Below are 15,698 nucleotides of genomic sequence, written 5' to 3' on the forward strand. Positions count from 1 at the left end.
CTCACACCAGCTCGCAGGACCACTCTGACCTCATTCCAGGCTTATGGGAATCCAGCATTCTGAGAACAAGGCTCTCTCAGGACCCTCCCACCTACTGACTTCTCTTGGGCAGGACGGCGCATTTAGTACCAAACGTTTATTGAGCACACACAACGTCCAAAGCCTCCCGCCAGGTGCTGTGGAAGATACAGAGAGCAGAAGATATGACTGCTTCTCTCTAAGGGCCTGAAAACACAAATAACCACGCACGAAGCCACATGTGCTGAGTGGGAGCAGCCCCAGTCCATACTGTGGCTGCCCTGTTTGCCACTCCTGAGTTCGACTTGGAAATGCACAATGAGGCCCAGAGGACACCTGCACAGCTGGAACGATTAGGGTTTTTGCTGTCTAATGCCTGTGGCATTCTAGAACATCCAGCAGACATAAATTTTAGGTCCTACTCTAGCACCATCTATGAGAGACTCTCTTCCTCCCATGTCATCCCCCAATGACTAGATGTCCGAATCTGTTACTCAACACTATGTCTGTGTCCCTAATGGAGTCTCATTCCTCTGTGTCGCTCCTTAAACCTGCTAAGAGTACTTTTTAGAATCACAGGGATAATCCGGACAACTTTCAAGGTTAATTCTCTTTGGTTATAAGCCATGTGAGTTCCCAAACAGAGATAGTATTTTATTTTGCTCAGGTCCTTGGCTGCACTGGAGATCTTGTCCGGTAGAAGAATTTTGTCATCTTTCCCCCAGGGAAATTTGCCACATCATATCCGGAGGCTAGCCAGCATATCAGTTCCAGGGATGGGAACTTTCAGAGACCACTCGTCCTGAATTCAGACTATTACAAACCTTCTCCATTTGAAAATGTCCACATCATTTGGAAAAAGTCACCCAGTGTCCCCTTTTTTTTCCATTCCTGCAGCCACCCTGAATTTCTACTTCCCCTCAACTCCTTTCTTTTTTGCAGGTTTGATTCTTTCCTCAAAGTATACTTTCAGCAATGATCTGATTACCTCCAGTGAGAGTTGAACATGGGGACTCGAAGGATTGTCAGAGCACCCTCAGCAGCTAAGGAATAGTCCAGATAGGACCCTTGCTGACCCTGCCTTGGGAGATCTTAGCTAGATTAATCAGTTGAGCAGCACATCATCTCAGCACTGTTTGGAGCCAGCCTCCAGACTGGCATCTGTACCTCCATCCTTCTCCCCACCTCAGGCCTCTTTGTTATCAGAGTAACCACCCCCTTGAAGAGCCGGGGTCTTCCTGCCGTGTGTGGGGCCCAACGCCCCTCAAACCTCAGTGTTTTGCACTCTTTATGTGGCATAGTTTCTCAGGATGAGGTCGACTCAGGGGTATTTTGAACTCAAGACACTTGGCCGGGATGGGATAGCTCACCTTCAGATGTACCTGTTAAGGCCTAAGAATCTGGTGATTTTAGATTGTTTGGGGTTAAGGGTCGGCTGCACCTGGCAATAATTGGCAAAAGATACCTCCATGTAGATTCTTAGTGATAATGATAAATGGAGGCAAAATGATTGTTTGGTGCTACTGTGTTCTAGATAAAGCTTTTGAGGCCCTTGTTTTAGACAGAAATTGAACTGTGAACCACGTACCCTTCGAAGAACGTGAGGAAGTAGGCTTTAATAGTACCGAGATTTGCTTTGGGTACTGCCCAGGGCTCCAGGGAAGATCCCTACACTGATGGATTATGAGTCTGTGCATAGATAAAGGGCCACACCCCTTTTTAAAAACAAATCTTTGAGTCTGCTCACCCTTTCCCTCCCTAGGTCACTGACATCCTACTCCTGCCGCTTAATTATAAAAAAGAAAGGAAGGAAGAAGGAAGGAAGGAAGGAAGGAAGGAAGGAAGGAAGGAAGGAAGAAATTATTTTTAAAAGGGTTCTGTACAGTTCCGAGATCCAGAATGAAAGCCCTTGGCTAGAGAGAAAAATCAACAACCGAAACCCAGTTATCGTTTGTTTCCATTTTTCTCCTCTAACTCTGCTTTCACGTACCAATTTAGGCTGAGCAGGGCTGTAACCACCATTTCCCAGGAGAGGGAACTTAAGAATGATGGATGGGAACATCTGAACCTATCCCAGAATTGGGTGGTGCAGGACAAGGGAAAGACTATTCCAAGAAATGCAGAGGCCAGACATTTTAGCATTTGATCAGCTAAAGGTAGTTTCCTTTGGTGGGAGGTTGGGTCAGGCCTCCCAGTTCGGGCCTAGGCAGCCCTAGTATGCCTGGCATCCAGTGTTCCGGGACCACGTGGTAACAGCTCTGAGCTCCCTGGTAGAACACGGTGAGTTTGTCTCTGGAAGAGCAGGAGGGCGTTTGACCGTCACGACTGCAGGCCTGGAGACCTGCAGACTTCTCCCCAGCCCGGCAATTTAGTCAACTCCATATTATTCAGATTCCAACAGTCCTCTCTTGAGATAACTTCATTTTACCTGCCAGGGGGAGGGGTGAACTCTCTGTGGAGGAAGGGGCTCTGGCCTGGGAAGCAGGAGAGTGGGTCCCTCCCTGTTCCTGGCTCCAGAACTGCCCGTGTGACACTGGTGTATGGGTCTCAATTTCCTCACCCGTAAATGTTTTAAATTCTTCCAAGAGTCCTACCAGCCATTTTTCTAATGATGAGAGCAGAAGATTGTCCGAGGCCAGTTCCTTTGGAGCTGTTCTGGAGAGAAAGAATGGGGATCACAAGGAAAAGCATGGGTTCAGTTTTCAGACCGCCAGCCTCCCCACCCCCTGCCCAAGTCCTCACGGCCGCGAAGGAGTCATGGTTGTAGTTCAAAGATGGAGGGATTATTATAGTTGAAAGTGAGAGAGAAAAAAATTGCTTAAGTGAGTTCTCGTGGGGCCAAAACTCTGTCTAGAAATCGCTTCCTTTGGTTCTTTTCGTCCCGGGAACTGCCAAGCCAGCCGTGGCGCTTACTGGACGTGTTTCCTTTGTTGATGTGGTAACTCGTCACGTTCTCCAGCAAATGGTTTCTCGCCAACCAGCAGCCAGAGAGCTTGTCCCTGTTGGAAATCCGCGGTGAATGAGCTGAGGCGGGGGCAGCTTGTGTGGAGTGTGTGTATTTATCTGTATTCTTTTCCATAGGTACCATTAAGTTTGTCTGGCTTAATTTAATGGCAACTTCTGGGAGCTGCAGAGGCTGTAAAGGGCGAGGGTAAGGTTTTTGTCATCTGTTCAGGCTCCTCTCCTTCCAATGGAACGTCCTCATTCCCCCTCTCCCTTCAGCCTCCTCCCTTTGCCAACCTGTATGTATGTTCTACTGCCTCCTCTCGAGTTTCTCTTCCCCTTGTGTTTTTTCTTCTGCCTCTCAACCTCCTTTCCTTTCAGGTCGTTTGAGTCCAAGTTGAAGTAGGCAGCTGGTGTTACCCACTCTCTCTACCTGGGGGGGAGGGCCCAATCTGTGTAATCAGTGCTAGGGGCTTTATTCTAACACTCTGGAACCTCTTTTCTTTTTTCTTTTTTTTTTTTTCCTTTGTTTTGTTTTGTTTCCTTTTTTGTTTTTTGTTTTTCTCTTCTGTTTCCGTGTAGGTCTCTTTAGTCAGCCTTATAGCTAATGCCCTGGGCTACTCGGAACTAGGTGCCATAAAGTCCCTTAGGACCCTAAGAGCTTTGAGACCCTTAAGAGCCTTATCACGATTTGAAGGGATGAGGGTAAGAAACTAAGAGCAGCTGATCCTTCTGCATGCTGATGGAAACTGTTTACGCATGCTAGAACTGATCACATGGTGGGAAGATCATTCAGACACGAACTGTGATGCAGCTGCTGATTTGATCCTCCACTCTCTCCCCGCACCTGCCCTGTGCGAGGGGGTCGCATCAAGCTGCCTCATCACATTAATATGGGCCCCACCCCAACAATGTGCCATCGCAGAACATGTTAACGCTGGCTGTTCTCACTCGGCCTGGCTTACCTGTAGCACTCGGGGCGGCTTTCTGGGCTGTTGGTTTTAATAGGGAGAATCACCAGGTGCAAAGAAGGGGAATTGTAACCCACAGACCCACTGAAAAGCAGAGGCTGCAGGCAGGGTGAGTGCCATATAGGGGCATCAGCCAGGTGGGGACTGTGGCCTTGCAGTTGCTGAGAAAGCATCTGAGAAGGGGCTGGAAGGCATGACGGCAGGCCTGGAATTGGGAACGGAGCGGAATTTGGCATAGCCCTGGGAAAAGAAATGCTTTTCTTTCTATTCTGATTCCTCTTATTGCACCTTGTTGTTCTCAGCCCAGTCCCATAAGGACTGGCAGCCTCTGTCTGATAGCAAAGCTTTCCTCCTCACCCCCCCACCCCTCTGTCCACGCTCTGTGGTCCCCTATCCTGACACAGTCAAAAGGACAATCAGGTACGACACCAGATGACCATCAGCTAGTTCTCCTGAAATTTCTGCTATTCCTGCTTTGGTGATACTCCACCCGAATCCCAACAGGGCAAGGTGCTGTCACCCTGCCAACTTAGGAACGAGGCTCCCTCTTGCTGTCTCTCTTGGTTCAGAAACACTGCGCGTGCGTGTGCACGTGCACACGCACGCACACCTTAAAAAGTCAACTTCCTAAAATCAAGTGGGCAACTGGCTTTTGGTGGTGATAGTTGTCCTGTGGTAATCAGAGAGGTCTGTTATACTTAACGAGACCAAGAAAACTCGTTTCGATTCAGATGTTGAGTACATGCAGGAGAGCAAACCAGAGGATGTGTTTTTAAATGACGGAATCTCAAAATGTAGGAATAAAAATTAAATGGTTCCCGTGGTCCCCAGGGAGCAAGGCTAATTGGAGAAACTAGGTACCAGGACAGTGCTCCTCATCTGTGATCCCTGGCCACCGTTCCACAGAGCCACCCACGGTCGTCCAGGAAGGTGGAAATTTTGCTGCGATTTGGGGGTTTTATTCTGTTTGTTCAGTCAAATGCTTCTCACAACAAATTGTGTTTCTTCGGTAGCACAGTCACAGTGTGCTTTACTGGGTATAAGCTTTCTGCAGCCCGCCTGAAAGCATCCGCAGGGAGGTCAGTTCCACAGCCACACAGACTTACTTTAACTTAAAAAAACAAACCAGAGTTTGGGAGTGTCTTTCTCCCACCGATAAGAGAGATTTCAGAATGTGTGCAGTAAGGCCTTTGTTATGTTCAGGCCAGGTTTAGGGAGAGAGAGTATAGTTCGAAGTGTCCAAGTCTTCAGACATAGGATTGCAGTGCTCTCCCCTCCTCCCCTGCCTTCCCACTTTTTTTCAGAAAGGGCTGGTTACATTTTTTAAATAAGTCCCATCAGTTTCGTTAGAGTGTGGATAATCTGTTTCGGTGACCGGGATACTGAGGACCTGAAGAAGGCTGTTTGTTGCAGACAGTACTTGCCCCATGGCAGCCGAGCCCAGTAGCCTGTGCCCCTCCACAGCCCCCCGCAGTGATCCTGGGCCTCCTAAAACCAGACGGGTAATACCTGAAGGAAGCCCAAGAAAAAAAGTCCCCAACTGACCCTTGCTACTTTCTCCATCTGGATGCTCATCACTGCCAGTCCTAGCCCATGGCAGAAGTAGTCCGCGTTGACCAGCTGGTGCCGGTGCGCTCAGGAGGAATTTATTCCAATAATCTGGTCGCGGGAGCCCTTTTGCCGGCCACACCTCTTCCCTCTAGCCCCTCCCCCTTCCCTGGACTCACAGTTTTTATTCCTTCCAAACTTTCGGTTGCCAACCTTCAAGTCGTTTAGCAACCCAGAGGTCCAGAAGCGGTGATCAGAAGAGCAGAAAGTTTTCTTTGAAAAAGCATTTGAGAGTGCAACCTCTACCTCAAGGTTTTTTCGAGTAAGATAATTTGAGCAAAGACCAGTTTGAACCCAAAGCCAGGGTTTCTAACAATGAGTGTTCAGTATAAGGGCAGCTCTGATACAGGATCGTCATTTGGTTTGGTTGACCCCGGTCAGCCTCCAGCACTGTCCACCTCTGGTTGGGTGGCGGAGAGGGCTCGGGATCCCATCCTGCCCTGCAGTTGCCCGGCCCTTCTGCAGAAGAGTAACTGCAAGAAGAAAAGATTGAATCTGCCTGAGCTTATAGTAAGTGTCCCAGCGATAAACAGAGTTAGGTATATACGTTTTATATGAAAGTTACTTTTCTATGGGGCCGTATGTTTTCCATTCTTCGGTGTGGGTTCTTCCGTACCAACACTGAGAGATTATCCTTAGAGAGTAAGAAATCTTAAATAAGAAATCTTCTCAAACCAAATACCATCAGTGCAGGTGGGCTCCACTGTCACTGTGCTGCTCCAATGATCGGCTCAGACCTTCCTTTGGGAGGAAACATACAGCCCTAGCCTGTCCTGGGACAGTCTTTCCCCTCTCCTTCCTCAAACCAAACACCAGAAAATTGAAGCACTCGTGCTATTGGCAAAGGAATACTTAATGTAGTTCTTTGCTTTTCTCTCCTCCATAGTAATCTCCATTTAAAGACTGTGCTGTGCTACTAAATTTTTGAGGGTACATAATGCTATGAAACATGCATGCATTTTTGTTGATTGTCAGTACATAGTTGTCCATTAAAGCCATGTTCCCTCTGCCAGATATTAAAAGCCGTTTGACAGATTTTTATAGTATTTAATGAACAATAATGTTCTAGGCATTATGAGAAGACACCAATGCTGTAAGAATTAGTATCCGTAGGAATTTTTTTCGTCAGTCGAGTGAGATTTGAATCAATCATTAAGTATAAATTTCCATTGGAAAAAATAACTCTGCAGATTGCTAGAACCAAGCTTTGAGTAATGTTTCTGTTCCTAGTTTTTAACAATGAAGTCCGTCATAATTAAAAGCAATGTAGAATAATGTGGGAGTTATTAAGGACCCATTTATGAAGTGACTGCCCATGGAAACTTGAATTGTCATTTACATTTACCTATAGTGTGAGAGTTCAAGAAAGCGTGGTTTCTTGCCCTTTGGTTGCTGAGAATATCAGCACAAGGACAATTTTATGTGGAGCACAGTTCAACAGTTCCCACTACTAGCTAATGTCTACAGCCAGGAAGAATTATTAGTAAATTTCATCAACTGTTTACTATTCAATTCCTACAACTAATCTAAGAAGTTTTTCTTTGTTTATAATGAACAATTGAAAGTACATTTACATCGTGTAAATGGGTTTTATTGGATTTTATAGGATTTTTATGTCCTATGTATCCGAGAACAAGGCTCCATAAATACTTCCATCTATTGATTCTTTTAATCCGACCTATGAGTATAAAATCGGGAAGAGGTCACTTTGTTAATTAGCTAATTATTCTTCCCTGCTGTAACTATTACTGCATATTTAACTGTAACGCTTTGTAACTTTAACACTGTAGGACAGGTTAGACTGGGTTAAGATAGAAGACTTCGTAGAGGAGGTGGATTCAGAATTGAGATAAAATGCAGCATTCCTAGGTTGCAAATCTTTTGGGGCTACTTCCCTGCTGTACACTCATGATGGTCTAATAGGTCATGATCTCTCACCTAAGCTCTCTTGCAAAATGCTATCGCATAGACTTGAGCTTCTGAATTCTTGATAATCTACTCGCTTACTGTCCGAGAAATGATTATTCCGTTTATAGATCATCCTCCTCTTGCCTATTCATTCGCACATTTCATTGCTTTCTGGTGCTCCACCAAAGGGTGAGAGCAACTATAGAATGAGGTAAAATTCAGACCTGACCACCCGCCAACTTTGGTAACATAAATAAATAAATATGAATATCATTCTCCAAAATAACATTGGGGATTTTCCAGATTTCAGATATTCTGGCTTGCCTCCCTCAAAGTAACGAACAGTGGAAGGATCACCATTTTATACTAATGACAGAGCTATTAAATCTAAAAGAGATTTCTTGGTCTAAGAATTAAGAAATAACTACCTCTCAATCTAAAGGCCTTCATCTGTGAATTGGAGAAACACAAAACTAACATTTTAATCCAAAGGAGAGTGACTCCTTGGTAGAATATCTTTGCCTTTTTTATATAGGACAGAACAGCTCTTCTCAGCCACACATTCCTGTGAGTGACATTGCAATGTAAGGCAAGAACAGAAGAGAAGGAAAACCCGAACCCAAGTCAGATAGAGCCCAGAGCTGCCCCCTGCCGTTCCTTCTGCAGCACAGCCCTTTTGGCCCTTTTGATGCTGTGCTTATTGGCAGAGTGCCCTTGCCTCTTCCCTGCTGATGCCGCAACATGGTGACACTTCTCACCTCCTTCTAACAAACATTAGAAAGCTGCGTTTATATCCACTGGTTTTATTTTAACTCCGTTTTAATTTTCCTAGGATATTAGAAAAAGAAAGACACATTCTTCCCATTTCAGGGTCGCCTTTCTGGGCCTTAGCAGTCCCGCTTAAGACAACAGCAAGTAAGAATCAGGGCAGAATGAACACCAGCCTTGTTTTCTGTCCCAGCCTGCTGAAGTGCTATTTTTGGACGCCCCTCTGAACTCCCCTAGTGAAATCTGCCGCACAGTAGGAGTGTTGTCTAGTTAGTCTCACCCATAGTGTGAATCAAAATCAAAGTTAAAAACAACCCAGAAACTTTGATTCCTGAAGAGTTTTTTCCCTTTGCTTTTTTTCATTCCTGAGCTTAACTGCAGTCAGTGATTTTTACCAATATGCTGGTTTTGGGGTTTCAAGAGCAGCGATCTAACCCAAAACTGTCCAGAAAACATAAGCCATTCCTATTTCGAATACATTGTGAAGAGTCGAGTCCGGCCCTGGATTGAGCAGAGAGAGATCAATCAGCATTAGCCAAACAGGGGTGACTCTTAGATTTCGAAGCCTACCAATTCAGGAAAAAAACTGAAGAAGAATAGTGAACCTTGAGTGAAAAATAGATCTGTTCAGATTTTATTTTATTCTGTTTGGTAGAGGGAATATAGCTTTTTTTTTTTCTTGAGCCTGCAAAATATGCATGCTCAGCTATTGCCTGAACTAAGATAACTGGCCTTGCATAAAAGAGACTTTATGTACCATTGACTGATTCCCTGCTAACCCCAAAGAGTAGTTCTCTGTGATTTTGAACAATTCTACCTTGTTTTGCAGAGGGGGAATGTCTGTTGAAAGGCAACTGGTGAGCTTGAAATCAGATTCCCCACGGGGGCATATTTTACAAGTTGGCAAGAAGGGAGACTAGACTGAGAAATAATTTTTTCGGTCCCAGGCCGGAGCCTGGGAGAGAAGACCTAGGTCAACTCGGGCAGGGGAATTCGCGTTAGGTGAAATAAATACGTAATTTACTGGAATTCGTCAAACTACATCTTACAGATTTAGAAAATTTTGGTCCTACTTGTGGATCTGTCCTGTTACCCTGACTCCAAAGGGAACACGATGTTTTTGTAGTCAGAACAAGCCACACAGTATCATTCCCCTCCTGGAAATCAAAAGAATGTGCTTGCTCTTACTTCCAACACTCAGCGACCTCCCCCTTCCAATGCAGGTGGTGGTGAATGCCTTGGTGGGCGCCATCCCCTCCATCATGAATGTGCTACTGGTGTGTCTCATCTTCTGGCTGATTTTCAGCATCATGGGAGTTAACCTGTTTGCGGGAAAGTATCACTACTGCTTTAATGAGACTTCTGAAATCCGATTTGAAATTGAAGAGGTCAACAATAAAACCGATTGTGAAAAGCTCATGGAGGGGAACAACACCGAAATCAGGTGGAAGAACGTGAAGATCAACTTCGACAACGTTGGGGCGGGATATCTGGCACTTCTTCAAGTGGTAAGTGTTGCTCTTTCCTTCAGTCCTGTGAAATTCAGACAGCTAGCAGAAATCGCATTTGGCTCCTTCTCAGTCCGACATTCAGAATCAAGATTACTCTTAGTAGGTCACAGACAACAATGCCATTTCCCACACCAGTTCCAGGGAGACACCTTTCTTGAGAATTCTGACTTCCCCAAGGCCTCACTCAAAGGGGATCTTTCACTGTGCTCGAGAGCAGACTCCTGCTCAACAGCAAACAGATTCCTGCAGAGAGATCAGCTTCTCTCTCCAGGACGGAGTATGTATTTAAGGAGAAAGGAAAAACAAAAAAAGAAGGTAAGTACATAGACACAGCCCACCACCAAAAAAAAAAAACAAAAACAAAAACAAAAAAAACCCAATTTTGATTTAGCAGGATATTCCTGTATAACAGCTACACTAAACTAACTAAAGAAAAGGATGGGGGCAGTGCTAGGATGCTGCCGCCCATGTCAGCTCAATCCCAAGAGAAAAGTCTCAAATTAATGCATCGCGGTAAGAAAGGATTTATTTTAATTATGTAGCGTGCCATCATGTCTAGTTTTCTCTTCCACCCTTACCAGTCTTTTTTGGAATGTTTGACAAGACCGTATGATGTAGGGAAAGCCCCTAGGCTTTGGAGTCAGACAGATGTAGGTTTGAGCCCCACTCTGATGTTTACTGGATATGTAACCTTGGACGAAATACTCGACTTCCCTGGGGCTGTTTCTTTTTCTTTTAAATGTCGGGAATAATACCTTGCACCGCTAAGAGGATTCATGATAATTTATTAGAATTTCTCAGCAGAATGCCTGGTACATAGCAGTGCTTAATTAATGGCATTTGCTATTGGGTATTTTTGTTACTGTCACAACGGTGCCTACATCATATAGCCGTTGGGAGTATTAAATGGGATAATGCAGGCGAAGCCTTCAACTTGACCTTACAGATAGTGAACACTTACTGTTAGCGAGTATTAGGAGGCAAAGTTAATAGAATAAGCAGTGCTTTATCCAGAGGCTTTTGTTGTTTTATCCCAGTTGGAGAAATTGGACCCACAAGTTGAATCTGAATCGGAGCAGCTCCAGGAGAGCAGTACACATCGGTCAGCCAGTCAGACATTGTATTTAGAGTCCCACCAGGTGCAAGGTGCTGTGCATGGCACGACTCAGGCCATCTGATCAATAAAGAACCGCCCGTGCCCTGCAAAAAGCTTTGAATCTGGTTGAATATATAAAGCAAATTGAACAATAAGAAAACATAGAGAATACTGGATTGCTTAGCCATGTTTGTTTCCAGAATGAGGCTAGGTAGAGTAGATTGAAGGAGAGTGGGTTAGGAAGGGCTGCTCGGGAGGAAGCCAGGATTGCCATTGCCATAGGCTAAATGTGTATAGTAGTAGGGGGAAAGTTCTGGCCTTGTTTTTGTGTTTATTTTATTTTTATGTTAAAGCAACTTTGAGGTTTTCAGACCCCCCTTGCTTATTTAACACCATCGTAAAAAAATGACTCCTCAGTGTGTTCTCAGGACCCTCAAGTGGAGTCCCGCCACTCATTCATAAATGTGAGTTTGCCCCAGCTCTAGGCAACCTTCTCAGACCCATTTTAAAGACCTTTTGTGAAAGTATTCATCCAATTACCATTATCAACGTGTTTCATCTGACTTTGATGTTATTTTCAGGGACTTAGACAAAGCCCGCTGGGGACCCGTGTTAACAATAGGAAATTCTATGTCCCCGTGAGGCTGTGCCCAAACTCCGTCTTGTGTTCTGCTGAACCTGAGCCTGGCCTCTGGGACCCCTGCCTAGACTCCCACCTACCCCCTAACAGGCACAGTCTAATGACTGACTCTGTTTGCCAGGCAACCTTCAAAGGCTGGATGGACATCATGTATGCAGCTGTAGACTCCCGAAAGGTAAGGATACACCTGGCGAAACCACAGCCTTCTTAGGCGGTTAGAAAGCAGGCAGCATGGTGGCGCTTACCAAGAGAGAGCGGGTCGGGACACGTATTTGCTTGTTTGACCGATTGCAGATTGCTCTCCTCCTCTCAGTCAGTCATCACTCCCTTACACTGGCTCTGAATGATCAGGCTGTTGCCTTTTACCGGCTCCGGTGGCGCCATCTCCCGCTGACAGAAATGTGGCTCCTGGGGGACAGCCCTCCCCCGCCCCCTCGCCTCACGATTTGCATATTCACCCCACCAGTGCTCCCCAGGGCAGGGCCTGCCAGTGTGGCAGAGGGAACAGGCAGAGAGAATGTAGAGCGCCCTCTCCCGCAGCTTGTACAGCAGCTCAGGTGGTCAGTTACGGCCGATGGCATTGGCATGTCGGAATCCCCCACCTGATCCCACTCCAGGAACTGATGCTCTGCTTTTTCCCTCCTGTCCTTTGCCAGCCTGACCAGCAGCCTAAGTATGAGGACAACATCTACATGTACATCTACTTTGTCATCTTCATCATCTTCGGCTCCTTCTTCACCCTGAACCTGTTCATTGGTGTCATCATTGATAACTTCAATCAACAAAAGAAAAAGATAGGTCTCCTCCCCTCATTACCAGTGGCCAGAGGTCAACTCAGATGAGAGGCACTTCTGTCCCTATCTCTAGAAAGAAAATGCCTCTCTTTCTCTAAAATGCACATCATCACCTCACTGTGGCCCCGGCCCCCTAGCCGTTAGCCCCCGTCCCCAACTTTTTCTCTCGGGGGCTTGATTTCACAGTATGTGGCTTACCACATTTACTCGCGATTGTTGAAGCCTTTACTGGGTTTGGCATTCAACCAGAGGGAAGCAAGGTCAGAGAGGGTCTAGTGACGGGTGAAGAGGAAAGCGGCAGGTGAATAGCAAGAAATGGAGAGTGTCTGGACTCGTAATCACCTGTGGTAATCCCTGGGCACCCCTAGCAAACTGGGGTTTGAGAGCCCGTCCTCGGAAAGTTCACTTACTTACTGCTCCAGATGGTTAACGATTTTCCAGAACAAACTGAAGCACTGACTCCCGTCGTCCATTTTACGAAACAAGACTGTGTCAGGGAACTCCCCACGTTGCTTTTTTGCACCCGGATTTCTGAAGGTTTAATATCATCGGAAATAAACTAGTCCCGGGCTAGTAACCGGGACTGGAAAATCCTTTCATTTTAAAATGCTTTCTTTTTTTTTTTTTTTTTTTTACAATTTTATCAGGAAAGCAGGTCCAAAAGATATGTACGAATCAGTGAGGTGCAAGCATCTCTGCCCTCGGGTGTCCCCTGCCTGAGGGCCCACAGCTGGATAGTCCATCTCCCTCGTGCCCGGCCACTGGCAGGTCTCAGGAATCCCAAGCCGAGGACAGAGGCTGGCGTTCCTTTGAATTAGAATAGTTGTCCCAGGTCTACCTCATTAGGGGGCTACTAGCCAAACTGACCTCTGGAGAGGTAAGGGGGTAAGGCCCCCCCTCAGTGCTTAGGGTTGAACCTTAGGTCCAAACCACAGCATGTGAGAGCCTATTGTAACAGTTTGTTCTCTTCTTTCTTCCTTTACTTTGGAGGTCAGGACATCTTCATGACTGAAGAACAGAAGAAGTACTACAATGCCATGAAAAAGCTGGGCTCAAAGAAACCACAGAAACCCATTCCCCGCCCCCTGGTGAGTGAAGGCCGAGGGCCGAGTGAGACCCCATACGGAAAAGACACTGGTAGGGTTATTGCAAAGGAAACAAAGGGGTAAGTGAGGAGCCGCCTGTGCCCTCTGATCCTCTCCCAGCTGCTCCGCCCAGAGGACCTGGGGAAAACAGCAGAACAGAGATAAAGGTACGGGATGCCTTTGATATTTGTGCTCGACCTTTCCTCTGAGACTTCCTTGGGCGGCAGCAGAGAATCAGCATGTTATATAGCCACATTGGCTCTGGCACTGGTAGAGAGATGTTTTAAGAGACAACTAAAAATTAACAAAGGACAGTGAAAATGAAAGCTGACCTCTTTCCTACCAGTACAAGATAGGGCGTGGTCACTGTCTTCTCAGTTCTCTACCCAACAAGGAAGTCTTCCCAAGAGAAAGTAATACTCTGGCTATTTGTGGGAGCAGAAGAGGGTGAAACTAGGGGTCTGATGTCCTGATTTTCTGTCTCGAACCAAGCCTTTTGTAAAACAGACTCGGGCACTGGGATTCCGCTTTGCCCTTCTGGTGGTGGCCGTTCCCTTGCTTCAGAGCAGATAACTGCTCCTGAAGCCATATACCCAGCGGGATGGGACATAAGCCCCAGGCTCAAAGTTCCATCTTCTGTAACTTTCATATAAAGTAACTTTTTATTTAAAAACGGCACAACCCTAAAATAAAAGCTTATCTGGCAATAAAAGTTGAGCTCCTTTGAATCAAGAGTGGGAGTCCCAGAGCATTTTCCCTGCGTAGCCCCACACCCTGTGCCTGGCTTACTTGCCTCACCGACTTCCAAGGGAAAGGAAACCCTTGGTTTGAAAACTGACACGTTAAAGTGATCCTGAAAGTAAGCATCAGTTTAAGTGCCTAGGTTCTTTCGAAAAAAAAAAAAAAAAATCAGGGAGATATTTTGAAAATTTATTTATTGAAATTCAAGTTAGTTGGCAAAATCAGGGTGATCTTAAAAAAGCGAATGTGGGGCGCCTGGGTGGCGCAGTCGGTTAAGCATCCGACTTCAGCCAGGTCACGATCTCGCGGTCTGTGAGTTCGAGCCCCGCGTCGGGCTCTGGGCTGATGGCTCGGAGCCTGGAGCCTGTTTCCGATTCTGTGTCTCCCTCTCTCTCTGACCCTCCCCCGTTCATGCTTTGTCTCTCTCTGTCCCAAAAATAAATAAAAAACATTGAAAAAAAATTTTTTTTAATAAAAAAAATAAAAATAAAAAATAAATAAAATAAAAAATAAAAAAAAATTTTTTAATTAAAAAAATTAAAAAAAATAAAAAATTAAAAAATTTTAAAAAAAAGCGAATGTTTTTTATATTTTTCCCTGATGTCAGAGTTTCCATCCTATGATGGAAATGAGACTAAGGGGAAGGGAGAGGGTTAACATTTCTGAAGTTCCATTCAGTCCCTTGCACACGGGAACTTGAGTATATTTTCGTCCACTCTAAAATATGGTAGGAGACATTAATAAAGAGTGATCGGCCCTCATTCAGCAAATAGTTCTAGATCCCCTCCTGCGTTCCAGGCACTAGGCCCAAAGCGATGAACAAAATTCAGACCCTGTTGTCAATGGAGCTTATGATACAGAGGGGCTAGAGGTAGTAAGTAAGCGAACAGCTACAATACAGTGTGGAATGTTGGGAGAAAAACAACACTCCGTGGAGGGCCGTGACAGAGAATGTGGAGACTTGGGGTGGGGGATCTACTTGAACAGAGCAGTCAGAGAAAGGGAAGTAGGGAAGGACTACTTGGATAGATGAGAAGGAGCCAGAATGTTAGGGGAGGAGAACCTGGAAAAGCAAATGAGGTTCTAAAAGCAGAAAGCATCAGTATGGCCAAGTGGTAATGGCCGAGAGGAGGGGGCATGAGATTAGCTGGATGAGGCTGTGAGAGGCATCTCTCAGCCAGGCTAACAATAGGAATTTCGTTGCAAGCCCAATGGGAAACCGTTGAAAGGTTTTGAGTCAAGAGGGATGTGGTGCATTTATGTTTTTAAATAATCACACTTGCTACTATGTGAAGACCATGTTGGATGAAGGCAAGAGAGGAAGCAGGGAGACTAGTCAGGAAACTTCCAGAAATCCAGACAGAAGGTACTGGTGCTTGGGCCGGAGAAGGGCCAACAGAAGCAGGGTGACGTGGGTGGACTCAGGAGAATCAGTAGGACCTGCAGCGCATCAGGCAAGGGGAGAGGGAGAGGAAAGCGACAAGGGTGACCCTCGGGTTTCTGGCTTGGAGACTGGGTACACGATTGAGATGGGAGAAGAGAGGAGTGGGTTGGGTGAGGGGCAAGGGAAGGACTTGTTAGGTTTGAGATGTCGAGAAAGCAACACAGGAATTCA

General features: G+C 45.8%; 1 protein-coding gene across 5 annotated transcripts in view; it reads left to right on the plus strand.

The window, feature by feature from the left end:
- SCN8A (sodium voltage-gated channel alpha subunit 8) overlaps positions 1 to 15,698 on the plus strand; it is a 178,331-nt gene that overhangs the window by 151,700 nt on the left and 10,933 nt on the right. For 3 of the 5 annotated variants that reach the window (XM_043563958.1, XM_043563957.1, XM_043563961.1), the window contains exons 21-25: positions 3,544 to 3,666; positions 9,440 to 9,724; positions 11,585 to 11,638; positions 12,120 to 12,257; positions 13,241 to 13,345. In XM_043563958.1, the coding sequence (XP_043419893.1) occupies positions 3,544 to 3,666; positions 9,440 to 9,724; positions 11,585 to 11,638; positions 12,120 to 12,257; positions 13,241 to 13,345 (705 nt within the window). The remainder of the gene's footprint in view (positions 1 to 3,543; positions 3,667 to 9,439; positions 9,725 to 11,584; positions 11,639 to 12,119; positions 12,258 to 13,240; positions 13,346 to 15,698) is intronic. The other 2 variants (XM_043563960.1, XM_043563959.1) reach the window with 1 other exon arrangement.

The sequence above is a fragment of the Prionailurus bengalensis genome, chromosome B4 (genome assembly GCF_016509475.1).
Source record: "Prionailurus bengalensis isolate Pbe53 chromosome B4, Fcat_Pben_1.1_paternal_pri, whole genome shotgun sequence".
NCBI classification, from domain to species: domain Eukaryota; kingdom Metazoa; phylum Chordata; class Mammalia; order Carnivora; family Felidae; genus Prionailurus; species Prionailurus bengalensis.